Genomic DNA, 17937 nt, shown 5'->3' with positions numbered 1-17937 from the left:
CTAAACTTCTGAATGTTCTAGTGAGCACCATTAATCCAGAAGTTGGAAAAGAACATCATTTCACCATAAACGGGCCACGACCAGGTGCTCCTCACAGGATTTCTGCCATAGGAGTGAAAGGAATAATCAGAAGAGTTGTTCAAGAGCCCAGCACCACTCGCGGAGAGCTTCAGAAAGACCTGGAATTAGCAAAGGACAAGAAGTAATGCACTCTACCGCCATGGCCTCTATGCACACTCACCTTGCAAGAAGACTCCACTGCTGAAGAGAACGCTTGTTGAAGCGCGTTGAAAGTTTGCTGCACAACATTTGGACAAGCCAATGAAATACTGGGAGAGTAGAGTCTGGTCAGATGGATCCCAAATTGAACTCTTTGGACGTCATTGCACACACCATGTTTGGTGGAGAAATGGCACTGCACATCAGCCCAAAAACACCCCAGAATACTGGCAGACATCATAGAAATGAAGGATGGATGAAATGTAGTGGGACATTATAGATAAGAATCTGCTGCCGTCTACCTGGATGCTGAAGATGAAACGAGCAAGACAAGGATCCCAAACACACAGCCAAGGAAACTCTCAGTTGGTTTCAGAGAATAAAGAAAATAAAGAAGCTGCTGGAATGGCCCAGTCAATCACCCAACTTAAAGCCAATTAAAAATCTATGGAAAGAACTGAAGATCAGAGTTCATAGAAGAGGCCCTCAGAACCTTCAAGATTTGAAGACAGTTTGTGTGAAAGAATGGACCAGAATCCCACCTGAGCCATGCATGTGTCTCGTTTCTCCATCTTGAAGTTGTCATTACCAACAAAGGCTTTTCTACTAAGTATGAAATACATTCCAGTAAGCATGTTCAATACTTATTCTCTGTGTCATTTCACTTTATTACACATTTTCATTTCTGGACCTATTTGTTTGGATTTCTATGTATGTGTGGATTACTTGTGTTCTTACCAACATCTGGTGAAAATTTCATGTCAATAGCCCAATTAGAAATATATTTACTGAGAAAAAGCGTTGATGTGTTCAATACTTATTTTCCCTGCTGTAATGTTAGAGCCACTTCTCCGTGGACAACTCATGACTTCAGCTTAGCACACCCTGACTAGAGCTGCTGATTAGTTCTGCATTCTGCATTTCTGTTATTATCCATCCATCCATTATCCAACCCGCTATATCCTAACTACAGGGTCACAGGGGTCTGCTGGAGCCAATCCCAGCCAACACCGTGCGCAAAGCAAGAAATAAACCCCAGGAAGGACACCAGCCCACTGCAGGGCACACACACACACACACACCCACACACCGAGCAGACACTAGGGACAATCTAGAATCACCAATGCACATAACCTGTTAGCCATTAGTACTAAAATATAAGTAACATGATATTTATAAACTGTTACTGGACCTCTCCTGTTCTGTTTCTCTTCTTGGCACCCTCATGTGACACTTGGTGCCACGGCTCTACTGCCTAGTCCTTTGCCTGCCAATGGAAAGCGTTGACGCATTCAATACTTTTTTTCCCAGCTGTTATGTTAGAACCACTCCTCCATATCCGCCACGTTGTCTCACTGGACAACTCAAGACTTCAGCTTAGCACACCCTGACTTGAGCTGCTGATTAGCTCTGCATTCTGCATCTCTGTTGTTAGCCATCCATCCATCCATTATCCAACCCACTATAGCCTACCTACAGGGTCATGGGGGTTCTGCTGGAGCCAATCCCAGCCAACACAGGGTGCAAGGCAGGAAACAAATCCCGGGCTGGACGCCAGCCCACCGCAGGGCGCACGCACACACACACCCACACACCAAGCACACACTAGGGACAATTTAGAATCGCCAGTGCACCTAACCTATTAGCCATTAGTACTAAAATATATGTAACATGATATTTATAAACCGTTACCAACCCTCTCCTGTTCTGTTTCTCTTCTTGGTATCCTCAGGTGACACTTGGTGCCACTGCTCTACTGCCAAGTCCTTTGCCTGCAAATTGAAAATGTTGACGCGTTCAATACTTATATGCCCCGCTGTTTTGTCAGAGGCACACCTCCGTATCCGCCACGTTGTCTCACTGGATAACTCATGACTTCAGCTTAGCACACCCTGACTAGAGCTGCTGATTAGCTCTGCATTCTGCATTCTCTGTTGTTAGCCATTAGTACTAAAATATAAGTAACATGATATTTATAAACTGTTACAAACCCTCTCCTGTTCTGTTTCTCTTCTTGGTATCCTCAGGTGACACTTGGTGCCACTGCTCTATCATGGAAACTGTTGACGCATTCAATACTTATTTTCCCCGCTGTGTCTTCATGGCCCACTAGAGTGAATGAAGTGTGAGTGTCAGATCGTGGGGAGTGGAGTTATGTCACCCTTGGTGAATCTTATATTCTTGGTGGGGGGTGATCCCACATGATCCCCTTTGTGAATTGAACATGAGCATCAAAACAGGGAAGACTCGAGTGCAATCGTCGGAGCAGAGACTCCACACAACCCAATGGTAACTCATGTCCCACCGGTAGCAGCCTACAACCAATGGTTGAGAAACGCTGAACTAAATTGTTTGCTTTTCACTCAAGCACACAACATTCATGTATGTTAGCAATGCAATACAAAATCACGTTGCATTTTAATTCATACTGACAGAGTGAGTGTCATAACTAAAAGCAAAGCCAATGTATTGCATTTCGCTTAGCAGCTGTTGCAGGCGAATTACATTTCGACTCAAGACCACTCATTGATCAGCCATAAGTGAATATAATCGGATGAACAATCGGTGACAGAAGGTGGGGAATTTCTAAATGGTTGCTTTTGCTTTCTCATTCTAGGGTGTTAAGCATTGCTTTATCAGGGGAAAAAATGAATTCAAATTTTTTTAGCTACAAGGCTGCCACATAACAAAATGTGATAAAAGTGAAGGGGTCTGAATACTTTGTGAAGACACTGAACATACAAAATACAATCTAGACCTGAAACAAACATTAAAACGGGGTCTTTGGCAAAGCTAATGGTCATTGCCGGCTCTATATAACATCTTTTGAATATTGAGGAAGCAAGGTGTTTTCAAATAGTCCAAGGATCCCATCCAGCCTGTGGGCCTTGTGTTTGACACACCAGGTGTATAATGACAGGGTGCAGTACAAAGATGGTTGCTTCATTGCCCTCAAGCCTGTCATTGCTCTTTCCTCTGCATAGTTTGTGTATTTCCACTGACTGTGCAGATTTCATTTTCATTCACAATCCAAAGACTCATCTACTGCTTGACTGCCAACTCCAAACTGACTCTGCTGTGTAAAAGCAGGTGTGTGTGTGTGTGTGTTTTCAGATGTGGTCTGATCTTCCTACAGGGCAAGTTTGCCTCTGTGCATCCAAAATAGGCTATGAGAAAAATTACAGACTTAGTGAGATGGACTGACGCTGTCTTTTTAGAATAATGACAGACTTATTTGGCCTCGGAGCAGTCATTACCACTAAGTGACACAAATGGGCAGGTGTAGCCCTTTATGCATTAACTAGACTTCTTGTTTTGCACAAACTTGAACGCTTATGTTTTTACCTAATCCTGTTTACATGGGGCATATCCCAAAAGTAATGGCTTAAACAAGTCTAGACACAAAAGAACACACATCAAAGAGATGAGGACTTGCTTTCTCAAGGCTGTGACTATTGCCTGTCATGGCATTACAGAATATCTTTAAGTCAGGGGTGTCCGACTCCGGTCCTGGTGGGCCGCAGTGGCTGCAGGTTTTCATTCTAACCCTTTTCCTTATCAGTTTTCACTGCTCATTAACTCATTTTCCCTCCATCTTAATAGCCCTGGTTTAAGGATTCAGTCCTCAGAATTGATTTGTTTCTTCATTAAATGGCAGCCAAACAGAAATGAGACTTGAAACGAGGTGATGGATGAACGTCAAATTCAAGCCAATTGCACTCTAATCAGTTTCTTAATGAGAAGCCAATTCTTTCTGTTAATTAAACCCGTTCTTTAATTTCACAGCTTATTTGCACCTCTCATTCTGCCACAGCAGACATTTCCAAAAGACCACCATCAAGACATTTTGGTTACCCGAGTAGACCAACGTGACTGAGACCTTCACCTTTCTTTATTTTCAGGTTAGCTGGTCATGTTTTGTGCCTCATTATTATTTGGCTGCTCTTTAAGGAAAAAAACAACTAAGGCTGGGGTGTTGAACTCCGGGCCTGGAGGGCCGCAGTGGCTGCAGGTTTTCATTCCAACCCTTTTCCTAATCAGTTTTTACTGCTCATTAACTCCTTTTCCCTTCATCTTATTAGCCCTGTTTTAAGGAGTCAGCCATCTGAATTGATTTGTTTCTTCATTAAATGGCAGCCAAACAGAAATGAGACGTGAAACGAGCCAATGGATGAATGTCAAAATCAAGCCAGTTGCACTCCAATCAGTTTCTTGATGAGAAGCCAATTCTTGCTGTTAATTAAAGCCACTCTTGAATATCAGGACTTGTTGCTGCTCTCATTCTGCCACAGCAGACGGTTGGTTTTCTGTTTTTTCTAAGACCACCATCAAGACATTTTGGTTACCCAAGTAGACCAATGTGACTGAGACCTTCACCTTTCTTTATTTTCAGGTTAGCTGGTCATGTTTTGTGCTTCATTATTATTTGGCTGCTCTTTAAGGAAAAAAACAACTAAGGCTGGGGTGTTGAACTCCAGGCCTGGAGGGCCGCAGTGGCTGCAGGTTTTCATTCCAACCCTTTTCCTAATCAGTTTTTACTGCTCATTAACTCCTTTTCCCTTCATCTTATTAGCCCTGTTTTAAGGAGTCAGCCATCTGAATTGATTTGTTTCTTCATTAAATGGCAGCCAAACAGAAATGAGACGTGAAACGAGCCAATGGATGAATGTCAAAATCAAGCCAGTTGCACTCCAATCAGTTTCTTGATGAGAAGCCAATTCTTGCTGTTAATTAAAGCCACTCTTGAATATCAGGACTTGTTGCTGCTCTCATTCTGCCACAGCAGACGGTTGGTTTTCTGTTTTTTCTAAGACCACCATCAAGACATTTTGGTTACCCAAGTAGACCAATGTGACTGAGACCTTCACCTTTCTTTATTTTCAGGTTAGCTGGTCATGTTTTGTGCTTCATTATTATTTGGCTGCTCTTTAAGGAAAAAAACAACTAAGGCTGGGGTGTTGAACTCCAGGCCTGGAGGGCCGCAGTGGCTGCAGGTTTTCATTCCAACCCTTTTCCTAATCAGTTTTTACTGCTCATTAACTCCTTTTCCCTTCATCTTATTAGCCCTGTTTTAAGGAGTCAGCCATCTGAATTGATTTGTTTCTTCATTAAATGGCAGCCAAACAGAAATGAGACGTGAAACGAGCCAATGGATGAATGTCAAAATCAAGCCAGTTGCACTCCAATCAGTTTCTTGATGAGAAGCCAATTCTTGCTGTTAATTAAAGCCACTCTTGAATATCAGGACTTGTTGCTGCTCTCATTCTGCCACAGCAGACGGTTGGTTTTCTGTTTTTTCTAAGACCACCATCAAGACATTTTGGTTACCCAAGTAGACCAATGTGACTGAGACCTTCACCTTTCTTTATTTTCAGGTTAGCTGGTCATGTTTTGTGCTTCATTATTATTTGGCTGCTCTTTAAGGAAAAAAACAACTAAGGCTGGGGTGTTGAACTCCAGGCCTGGAGGGCCGCAGTGGCTGCAGGTTTTCATTCCAACCCTTTTCCTAATCAGTTTTCACTGCTCATTAACTCCTTTTCCCTTCATCTTAATAGCCCTGTTTTAAGGAGTCAGCCATCTGAATTGATTGCTTTCTTCATTAAATGACAGCCAAACAGAAATGAGACGTGAAATGAGCCAACAGATGACCAGTTAAACTGGGGCTTCAAACTCCAGCCACTTTCACTCTAACCAGTTTCTTAATGAGAAGCCAATTCTTGCTGTTAATTAAAGCCACTCTTGAATATCAGGACTTGTTGCTGCTCTCATTCTGCCACAGTAGACGGTTGGTTTTCTGTTTTTTCTAAGACCACCGTCAAGACATTAGGTGACATTAAATTAAAGCCAAACTGAAATGAGACGTGAAACGAGCCAACAGATGACCAGCTAAACTGGGGCTTCAAACTCCAACCAATCTCTTAATGAGAAGCCAATTCTTGCTGTTAATTAAACCCGTTCTTGAATTCACACAGCTTGTTTGCATCTCTCATTCTGCCACAGCAGACATTTCCAAAACTGTCGACTTTTCTGTTTTTCCTAAGAACAAGGTCCAAATGTTTTGGCGAGCTGAGAGATCAAGCAGACCTTTCTTCATTTTCAGATATTGTGTGATGGGCACATTAGAGCTGGTCATGTGGCGGCTTGTTGTGTGTCTCCTTATTGTTTGGCTGCTAATTAAGGAAAAACAGTCAACTAAGGGGCCTGAGTCAAGTTAATTAAAACTAAGCAGCAAAAGAAGTTAATTGGCAGCCAAAACTGGTCACTAATGAAGCAGATGGTTAGAATGAAAACCTGCAGCCACTGTGGCCCACCAGGACCAGAGTTGAACACCCCTGCTTTATGTGTATACTCCACCCAAACATTATTATCTTTTTAAAATCTGTTACTTACCACATGTTGTTTGTAGTCATGGCCAAAAAAACAATCATTTCATGTTTTTTTGTGGAGAAGTGCTGAAAAAAAACAATAGAATCCCGCTCCAGATTTCCAGGGCCAGTCAAATTGTACACATCGGATGACGTTTAGCAGCCTTTGCATTACACGTCCGTGTTTGTTCACATTACAAGCCTCGTTGCTCAATTGCGATTCTTTGATCAGATTGAACTTGCCTATCCTGATAGTTCACATTCATAATAAGTACAAGTAACTTGCTGTATCTAAATGTAATGTGAATGCATTTCTCCTCTGAAACGGCATGCATGTACACAAGTCATCTGCGTCACCAACAAAAAAATAAATAATGTCACAAATGACTCAAGGTATTCAAACCAACAAAATGGACATGCTAGTAGCTAGTTAGTGTATGCATCACATTTTGTTCTGGAGGATAGTAAACCCTGCAGTGAGCTGGCGCCTTGTCCGGGGTTTGTTTCCTGCATTGGGCCCTGTGCTGGCTGGAATTGGCTCCAGTAGACCCCCGTGACCCTGTAATTAGAATATAGCAGGTTGGATAATGGATGGATGGATAGTAAACCATTTGGCATCTGCACACGTTTAGGGCAAGAAGTTGAAAAAAAGCCCAATGGCTAGTCTTTGCTGTTTTCACAGCTATTGCTGGCACAGCTGCACCAAGAAATAATAATAATTATTTACATTTATATAGCGCTTTTCTCACTACTCCACACAGGGAGGACCCAGGACCTCCTTATTGCGAGGCAGCAGTGCTACCACTGCGCCATGCGATTGTGGGATGGGCCATGAGTGTTGTTATAACTGTAGCTCTCCTCCATTGTTTTGATACTCTGCTCGTGCTGGCAGATGATGGTGGCACTCAGTCCATGCATATATACAGGGTGGTCCAGATGTAATTATGCAGATCCAGATTGTTTGGATGACTTTGATTTATGCGGGAACGATTCCAGTTCGGCGCGAAGACGATTCTTCATGTCGTCAGCTTGTACACTTCTCGATTGTCCAGGATTTTTTGGCTGATTTTCTATGTAATAAACTTAATAAGTTATAGCGTAATGAAAATTGCATAATTAGATCTGGACCACCCTATAGCTATAAAAAAAATTTAAAATTAAAAACACAAATTCCAATCTGACCATTCTCATTCATGTCACATGCCCACAATCAGAAATGAATGGGATCTCTACAGAAAAGGGAATCAAACTTGATTTACAAAAAGATCACAGCTCTGAAAACATCAGATTTGAGTCACTTCAGCCTGGTAATGTGACTGTCACCTTGGAGAAGCCTCACAACTGAGGGCACACTTGGAAAACAGAGTTTAATGTACAAAGTGCTACATGGGGGCCAAAGGAATGTCAATTATAAATACAAGATGGGAGAGACTGCCCTAAAGGAGACAACCTCTGAAAAAGGATGTAGGGGTTTATGTTGACATGACATTTTTATCATCGGAAGATACAGTCCTTTTGTCCAGCATTGCAGAAGCCTAATAAGGGCTTGTTGATACTTCACGCTCAGAACACGGACGCGCACACATCACGGCTGCCTGCCGTTCATTTGACGCGTCCTCTGAGCAGGTCCTAAGAAATTAACACAACGTGTGTGTGAGTTGCAGTACCAGCAAAAAGTCGGGGGGCGCAGTGTGATAAAAGTCGGAATGTGATGTCAGAGTCTCTGTTTACTATCTACATGTGACAGAAAGCCGCTACGCGGATCCTAGTGGGATCGATGTGCATGCTTCGATGTTTGATGAATGGTTCGACGTGGTGAATTTAAATGCTTTTGTATTCAAGCGTCGCATATTCCCGATCGTAACGACACGTTACATTTTGAAAGTCTCACATACCATCTTCTGTGCCTTCTTTTTCTTCTGGGGCTGCCTCCGGGCCTGACAGCAGCGGAAAACATGAGTAGATCGCCACACAGAACACATTAAATGTCTAATGTTCCAACTCTCTGCGCATTTTGAATCTTTAGATTTCTACTTGATATCACTTTCATGATGAAATGCATTCAAGTATGTATGTTACATTTTCCAGATAAATCGTTCATTTCGTTTAAGTAATGAATACTGTTAATAATTACACAGATGGGGGTGACACGATGGCAGAGCAGTAGCACTGCAGTCTCGCAGAGAGAGAGTCATGTCGCTGGTATTCCCTGCCTGGAGTTTCCATGTTTTCCTGCTGGATTTGCACAGTGGGCTCCGGTTTTCTTCCAAAGATATGCAGATTTGGTGACGCTAAAATGACGCCAGTGTGTGCATCTGTGTGCTTGTAATTACCTTGCGATGAGCTGATGCCCCGTCCAGGGATTGTTTCAGCCTCGTGCCAAATGCTTGCTGGAATGAACACATCCGTGGATTGATGGATTTAATCATTAAACATCCTTTTCAGAGATATTGCGGTAAGGTGTTCTCAGAATTTAATGGCTGTTCCAGGCAATTCACAACACAGCGAAGTGATGATATCTCACACTGCCACCTGGTGGATTCTTCCAGATTTACATAAAGTACGCGCGCAAATATAAACAGGACAACGCTTGTGTAGCAGTAGCGTCCACTGGAGCAGGCGTCGTGTGAAGTATAAACCCGGCCTTACAGAGACACAGAGATCAGTAAGCAAATGTGAGTGAACCTTGCGGAATGAAACTCAACACGGCAAAGACTAAGATGACAATAGTGAGTAAAAAAAGGACTCGAAGGACATGATAACATACACACACTGCTACAAAGAGTGCAGTCATTTACTTATCTGAATGCTGTGCTTAACGAAGTATGGGATCACATCCATAAAGTAAAAACTTATGTTAAAAAGGCATTCACTGCATTCAGCTGTTTTAAGACTGATACCCTGTAGTAGGAGTCCGGACGTAGGTATCCCAGTCAGAATGTTGAGATCTGGCCGAGACCATTTGAGTGCAGCGTTTAGCCAAGTTAGTTTGTCATAACATGATATAAAGTCATATGAAAAAGTTTGGGAACCCCTCTCAGCCTGCATAATAATTGACTCTCCTTTCAACAGTAAAGATAACAGTGGTACGTCTTTTATCTCTTAGGAGTACTGCGGTGTTTTCCAAAGAAAATTAAATCAAATGTGAAAAACTGGCTGTGCAAAAATTTGGGTCCCCTTGTCATTGTGCTGATTTGAATGCCTGTCACTGCTCAATGCTGATTACTTGATGAGCTCGTCAAGACTTGAACTTCATAGACAGGTGAGTCCAATCATGAGTGGTCAAAGGTATTTAAGGTGGTCAATCACAAGTTGTGCTTACTTCCCTTTGACTCTCCTCTGAAGAGTGACAGACAGCATGGGATCCTCAAAGCAACTCTCAAAAGATCTGAAAACGAAGATTGTTGAGTCTCCTGGTTTAGGGGAAGGCTACAAAAAGCCATCTCAGAGGTTTAAACTGTCAGTGTCAACTGTAAGGAATGGAATCAGGAAATAGAAGGCCACAGGCACAGTTGCTGTTAAACCCAGCAGGTCTGGCAGGCCAAGAAAAATACAGGAGCGACATATGAAGAGTCAGGATTGTGAGAATGGTGACAGACAACCCACAGATCACCTCCACAGACCTCAAGAACATCTCGCTGCAGATGGTGTATCTGTACATCGTTCTACAATTCAGCGACATTTGCACAAAGAACATCTGTATGGCAGGGGGAGGAGAGAGAAGCCCTTTCTGCACTCACGCCACAAACAGTTGCTTGTTGTACCAAATGCTCATTTAGACAAGCCAGATTCATTTGGGAACAAAGTGCTTTAAACTGATGACACAAAAATTGAGTTATTTGGTCAGAACAAAAAGCGCTTTGCATGGCAGAGAAGAACACAGCATTCCAAGAAAAACACCGGCTACCTCCTGTCAAATTTGGTGGAGGTCCCATCATGCTGTGAAGCTGTGTGGCCAGTTCAGGGACTGGGGACCTTGTTAAAGTCGAGGGTCAGATGAATTCAACCCATTATCAACAAATTCTTCAGCATAATGTTCAAGCATCAGCCACAAAGTTGAAGTTACTTAAGCAGGGGTTGGATATTCCAACAAGACAATGACCCAAAACACAAAGGCATTCATGCAGAGGGAGAAGTACAATGTTCTGGAATGGCCGTCACAGTCCCCTGACTTGAATATCCATCGAAAATCTATGATATGATTTGAAGCAGGCTGTCCATCAAATTAAACTGAACTGGAGAGATTTTGTATGGAAGAATAGTCAGAAATACCTCCATCAGAGTCCAGACACTCATCACAGGCTATAGGAGGACAGTGTCTGGAGGCTCAAAGGAGCAAAAGGAGGCTCAGCTAAGTATTGATGTCATATCTCTGTTGGGGTGCCCAAATTTATGCACATGTCTAATTTTGTTATGATGCATATTTTCTGTTAATCCAATCAACTTAATGTCACTGCTGAAATCCTACTGTGTCCATAAGGCATGTCGTATATTAAAAGGAAGTTGCTACTTTGAAAGTTCAGCCAATGAGAAACAAAAATCCAAAGAATTAAGAGGGGTTCCCAAACTTTTTCATATGACTGTATTATGTATTTACTGAGCTTTTCCAAAAAGCCATATGTCTGTCTGTCTGTCTGTCAGTTGTATCTCTGTATTTACAATATAAGCACTGATAGGTGAGGTAGCCACCCCGGGGACACACAGGGGGTCAGTGGTGAGAACTGGATTAGTCATGTGAGTTTTTATATAGTGCCAGTCATCGAGAACACTGTCAAAAGGCACTTGCAAGTTTAGTCTGTTCGATCCGAGCACAGAAGGATTGTACTGTAGAACCACACAAGAAGTCAATGGTGGGGAATGAAAGGGTAACCTTGAACTTTTATTTAGAGTCCTCAGTACTGAGCACCTATACAGGTGTAGTCCTTTTGTTTCATACATTTCTAGAGTGTTAAAGTAACCTGATCATAATTGGTAACCCTGTGATTTTTATATTGTACTTTTCACAATGAATTATCTTCCCAAGCTCTTTTGTAGACCGCAGTATTCGACACGTCATCACTATCAGCACTTAGCGGCTCCATCAAGACCACTCACTCATGGGAATCCGTGGTGGGGATTTTGCTGGCATCTTTGTGTTTTACAGTCCAATTCCATGGCTGCTAGGTCACTTGTCTGACTTCATGTTCCTCTGCCTGATTAAAGCTTCTACTCCCAACTAAGAAAGAACTGGGCTTTCATAATACAAAATGGATGCTAATTAATGGATGGTTAAGAAAAATAAATAAATAAAAAATATTTTGTTAAAAAAAAAAGTACTCACTGAACTGCATTAAAGTCGTAAAAACACACCATTCATTATGCACCTCTATCTACAGCCGATATAAAATAAGTTAATGTGAAAAGTAAGCCTTTGGATTTTTGGTCTGATTTCCCTTAAATTTGTAGTATTAGGGCACAATAAAAACCAGTCTTTAAAAAAAAAAAGAAAATTAAAAATGAGTTAAACACTGCAATTAAATAAGAAACACAGCTTTCCAGGCAGACTTCCGGTTCCATGAGTACCATGTAGCACCCAGAGTTATCGTGATGCCCCTATTAAACCGGACCATCTCCGAAAAATGTGGAAAATGGCGAATTTATATCATGTGTATATTTTAGAGTAGCACTATACATACAATGAAGAGGAACTCTGGCCACAGACGTCCACTCCTTCTTTTCACAGTCCGTGGGTAATGTCATTGTTATCGTCACCATTCTTCTCCTTTTTTTTTCTTTTTTTTAATTGGTCAGAGCATTTCCCGCCTTGCTAAGCTCTATCCAATCAACATTTCAGGGCGGGTGGAGAAAAAAAGCCTGCCACATAGCAGCTGCCACTCCAAACGTTTCAGTGCGACTGTCCTCTTGCCTCACCGCCGGGGGTACCTTTGGCTCTCCCAAGTCAAACAAAAACACGCCGATGTGCCATTGCCAAGACACCAATGGAAAGAAACAGAAGGTGGCACACAAAGAAAAGGGAAGAGGGCGCCTTCCGGTAGACGACAAAGACACAGACAGACGAGATTCTGGCCGTACGATTCACAAGCCTGCTTAATACGGAGCAGGAGGAGGAGGAGGAGGAGATGTCGACGATGAGGACAGAAAAGGCTGTGAAGCTGCTGCGCCCTGCATGGTCGGTTTATTACTGTGGCAGCAGTTCCTGCTTAGTTTCATAAACTTGAAAAAAAGAAAGGCAATTGAGAAGACGTCTGGCCTCACTGTAGACCTGGGCACCTATGACAATCCCAGCCCTGAGGTTCTTCTGTGAAAATCATGAAGCCAAGAAGGAGATCCCCTAGGGTCTGTGAAACCTGTGAAAAGAGGCAGACAAACAATGTAGTCAGTGCCCGGGACACACAAACAGACTCCTGAGGCACAAATTCAGAATTTATTAATAGGAATAGAAATTAGCATAGAAAGTGCAGCTGGCACAGAGATGTCATCAGAAAGTCTTTAGGCCCCTTCACGTTTCTCACATTTTGTTATGTTGCAGCTTTGTACTAAAATCTTTTATATTCATTTTTCCCCTCATCAACCAACACTCTTCTTCTTCTTCTTTCAGCTGCTCACATTAGGGGTCGCCACAGCAGATCATCTTCTTCCATATCATCCTATCCTCGTCATCTTGCTCTGTCACCCCATCACATGCATGTCCTCTCTCACCACATCCATAAACCTTCTCTTAGGCCTTCCTCTTTTCCTCTTCCCTGGCATTTCTTTTCTTAGCATCCTTCTCCCAGTATACCCAGCATCTCTCCTCTGCACATGTCCAAACCAACGCAATCTCGCCTCTCTGACTTTGTCTCCCAACCATCCAACCTGAGCGGACCCTCTAATGTCCTCATTTCTAATCCTGACCATCCTTGTCACACCCAATGCACATCTTCACATCTTTAACTCTGCCACCTCCAGCTCTGTCTCCTGTGCCACCGTCTCCCACCCATATAACACAGCTGATGTCACTACCGTCCTGTAGACCTTCCCTGTCACTCTTGCTGATACCCGCCTGTCACAAATCACTCCTGACACTCTTCTCCACCCACTCCACCCTGCCTGCACTCTCTTCTTCACGCCTCTTCCACAATCCCCATTACTCTGTACTATTGATCCCAAGTATTTAAACTCCTCCACCTTCACCAACTCTACTCCCCTCGTCTTCACCATTCCACTGACCTCCCTCTCATTCACACACATGTATTCTCTCATGGTGGTCCATTTGACTGTCTCCTTAGCCTGCAGATCACAAGTTCATCAGCAAACATCACAGTCAACGGTGACTCCTGTCTAATCTCGTCTGTCAGCCTGTCCATCACCATTGTCAATAAGAAAGGGCTCAGAGCCGATCCCTGATGCAATTCCACCTCCGTCACTCCTATTGCAGACCTCACCATGGTCACACTTCCCTCGTTCGTATCCTGTACCACTCTTACACACTTTTCTGCCACTCCCGACTTCCTCATACACCCTCACCAACCAACACTCAATACCCCATAATGACAAAGAGAAAAAATGCATTTTAGGAATTTGTACAAATGTGTTAAAAATAAAAAAAATGGAACTATTACATCGACACATGTATTCAGACCCATTGCTCTGACAGGTGTGTCCCATTCTATGGGTCATCTATGAGATGTCTGGAGCCCACCTGTGGCCAATGCAATTGACTGAACACCATTCTGTGGAAGGTCTACCAGATGAGCAAGGAGTCCGAAGAATTGCCTGCAGAGCTTACAGACAGGATTGTGTCGATGCACAGATCTGGGGAAGGATATACAAAATTCCCAATAGCACAGTGACCTCATTAATTCTTTAATTGAAGAGGTTTGAAACCACCATAGGGCAGCACGGTGGCGCAGTGGTAGCACTGCTCCCTCGCAGTTAGGAGATTTGGGTTCGCTTCCCGGGTCCTCACTACGTGGAGTTTGCATGTTCTCCCCGTGTCTGCATGGGTTTCCTCCGGGTGCTCCGGTTTCCACCCACAGTCCAAAGACATGCAGGTTAGGTGGATTGGCGATCCTAAATTGTCCCTAGTGTGTGGTGCTTGGTGTGTGTGTGTGCCCTGCAGTGGGCTGGCGCCCTGCCCGGGGTTTGTTTCCTGCCTTGCGCCCGGTGTTGGCTGGGATTGGCTCCAGCAGACCCCCCGTGACCCTGTAGTTAGGATATAGCGGGTTGTACAATGGATGGATAGATGGAACCAACATGACTCATCCTAGCACTTCTGTCAGGCCAAACTGAGTAACAGTGAGAGAAGGACCATGGTAATATAGGATGACGAAGAAGCTGATGATCGCTCCGTGTCGAGATGAGAGAAACTTCCAGAACAGCAACCACCACTGCAACACTTCACTAGTCTGGGCCAGATAGAAGCCTTCGCTCGGTGAAAGACACATAGAAGTCCTTTTGGAGAGTCCTAAAGGACTTTTAGACTGTGAGAAACCAGATACTATGGTCTGATGAAACCAGGCACTGCTCATCATCACCTGCACAATACCATTCCAGCAGGGTTGAGCTTCCATGCTTATTACCCGTGGCCCCTCTGGAAGCCAGGGGGGCTGCAATCTGTCAGTCTGGGGAAGAAATGGTCTGGAACAGGGGTGTCGAACTCCAGGCCTGGAGGGCTGCTGTGGCTGCAGGTTTTCCTAATCAGTTTTCACTGCTAATGAACTCCTTTTCCCTTCATTTTAATAGCCCTGTTTTTAAGGATTCAGTGCTCTGAATTGATTCTTTTCTTCATTACATGGCAGCCACACAGAAATGAGACGTGAAACGAGCCAACAGATGACCAGCTAAACTGGGGCCTCAAACTCCAACTAATCTTTTAATGAGAAGCTGATTCTTGCTGGTAATTAAACCCGTTATTTAATTCCATGGCTTGTTGCTGCTCTCATTCTGCCACAGCAGGCATTTTCAAAACTGTTGGTTTTCTGTTTTTTTATAAATGTTTTGGTGAGCTGAGAGATCAACCTTACTGAGACATATTGTGTGGTGGGCACAGGTGAGCTGGTCATGTGGCGGCTCGTTTTGTGTCTCGTTGTTGTTTGGCTGTTAATTAAGAATAAAGAGGCCCGAGTCAAGTTAATTAACACTAAAGAAAAAAGAAGTGAATTAGCAGCAGAAACTGGTCATTAATGAAGATGGTGTGGTGTTATGGGTCCACAGCTCGTTGAGCAAAGGTCACTTTAAATAAATAATCACCGCGCCCGAGGCGGCTTCGTGAGGGGGGCGTTGTTGTAGCGAGCCGCGGGTCGGTCGGCGATGTGGGCGTTTCTCACCGAGTGCACAGGTGAGGAACTGCCCACATCCGTGATTGCTCCCGTGGCTAATGCTACAGCTGTGATGGCCCCTCACGTCATTTTAAAAAGAAGCGTGAGTCGGTTTTGGGGAGATCGAAAGAAAAGAACGAAAGGAAAGAGGACGGAGGTTACTGGGAGCCATCGAGGGAGCAGGTCGGAGAGAGAGAAGGACGCGAAGGGCGAACGAGCGCTCACGGGCAGCTGCGAGGGCCTGAGGTGTTGGGCCTGCACCCAGGCGGTTGAGTTGGATGTCGCTCCCGCTGAGCGATCAGGTAGCGGGAGTGACCAAGGGAAGGCGACTGGCGCAGAGAGGCCGGAAAGGCAGCGGAAGTCGGAGACTTGGTGCTGGAATCCCCAACGTGGCGACCTGGCCATTGTGGGAAACCAAGTTCTCCGAGACTGGGATGAGTGCCAACTGAAGCCAGGGATCAGGAGGTCTCCAGTCTCGTGTGAGTGTTACAGGAGGGCAGCTGCAGAGAGCGTCTCGCCTGCTGCAAAGCCAATCGGGAGAAGCAGGTGAGACGCTAACATAGAAGAGCACCGGACTTGTTGGTTTGTTTTAAGAACTGCTTCCTAAAGAAGATTTTACCTCTGGTTTTAAAGGATTGTGTTTTTTTTTTCTAGTGTTTTAAGCTCCACGTTTTCATTTTAAGGATTATTTATTTATTTATCTGAACTTGAAAGCACTGCACTATTTATTTGAACACTGTTTTTGTTTTGATGGACTGTTTTTAATAAAAGCACTGTTTCACTTTTAACCATCCCCTTGCTCAGATGCTCAATTATTGCCTTCACTGACTAGCTCAATCGGTTTCATTATCGACGGTGTTGGGTTCAAGGGTTCCCAAACAGCAATGGGAGTGTGGAGCCAGAACCCGCATCGTCACAGATGGTTAGGATGAAAACCTGCAGCCACTGCGGCCCTCCAGGATTGGAGTTCAATACCCCTGGTCTAGAAAATACCTCACAGCCCCGCAATCACCCCCCTACACTACATATTATCTCTGGTTGTAAAAGTCACCGTGTCACACACTATTTACCAACCATCACATTACTTGAAGGGAAATTCTCAGCCGCATGATGTAAAGCTAAACCGCAAATGCGCATTTTCCTTTCAAAATCTCTTGATGGCTGCCACTTCCTCTCCGCCGAACGCCTGCAAATGGAAATGAGAACTAAAAAGGCCATTTGCGATTCTGCTTACCTTGTGAGATGCCGACTTGACTCATGAACCTCCATTTCAGTGCTTTTAAATTCATTCAGCTCTTTTCGGATGGCTGCCTGCAAAACAGAGACAGGAAGAAGCAGTCAACGTGTGGGCAGTGGCATCATCTGTGAAGCACGTCAGGCTGTGACGTCACCTGGACTTCTCAATTCTAATTCATTGAAAACAGTGACATGCCACCAGTGGCGTTGTTCCGTTTCGGCCCTTAGATTTCAACAGGAGCTCCAGGCTTGTTTGTGGTCTTTTGCAGCAAATAAACGTCAAGACAGAACAACAACACCCCCCCGCTCCCCCTTAATGGTGGATGGTTTGATATTTGGAATTTAAATTTAGAGTCTGAAGTAGACACAATGGGTGGCATTGCCGCCTCATGGATCCAACAAGCTGGGTTTGGATTGTCCACGAGAAGTTTGCACATTCCCTCTTTGTCTTTGTGGAGTTTGCTCTTTGTGGGTAGGCTTTTCCTCCCACATCTCCAAGACATGAAGATTAAGTTATTTCATAAAGTATGATCTACAGTGCATCCAGAAAGTATTCCCAGCGCTTCATCACTTTCTCCACATTTTGTTATGTTACCGTCTTATTCCAAAATGGATTCAATTCATTTTTTTCCTCAGAATTCTACACACAACACCCCATAATGACAACATGAAAAAAGTTTATTTGAGATTTTTGCAAATTTTTTAAAAATAAAACAATTGAGAAAGCTCTTAAAGCACAGAGGAAGCGATTATTTCTGTATTTCTTTGTCTTCTCCATTCACCTCTATTGGCTTATCAAACTCATCAATTTAGGTGTG

At 43.7% G+C, this 17937-nt stretch overlaps 1 protein-coding gene across 7 annotated transcripts in view; it reads right to left on the bottom strand.

The window, feature by feature from the left end:
• Positions 1–11437: 11437 nt before the first annotated feature.
• The window catches only part of LOC120529827 (phosphatase and actin regulator 1-like), a 269957-nt gene continuing 263457 nt past the window's right edge, over positions 11438–17937 (bottom strand). For all 7 annotated transcript variants that reach the window (XM_039754013.1, XM_039754010.1, XM_039754016.1 and 4 more), the window contains 2 exons: positions 17118–17194; positions 11438–12931 (listed from right to left, as the gene is read on the bottom strand). In XM_039754013.1, the coding sequence (XP_039609947.1) occupies positions 12916–12931; positions 17118–17194 (93 nt within the window). In that variant the 3' untranslated portion in view covers positions 11438–12915. The remainder of the gene's footprint in view (positions 12932–17117; positions 17195–17937) is intronic.

This window comes from Polypterus senegalus, chromosome 5, assembly GCF_016835505.1.
Source record: "Polypterus senegalus isolate Bchr_013 chromosome 5, ASM1683550v1, whole genome shotgun sequence".
NCBI classification, from domain to species: domain Eukaryota; kingdom Metazoa; phylum Chordata; class Cladistia; order Polypteriformes; family Polypteridae; genus Polypterus; species Polypterus senegalus.
Note: the sequence above shows the minus strand (reverse complement) of the source record. Positions and strands in the feature narration are given on the sequence as shown.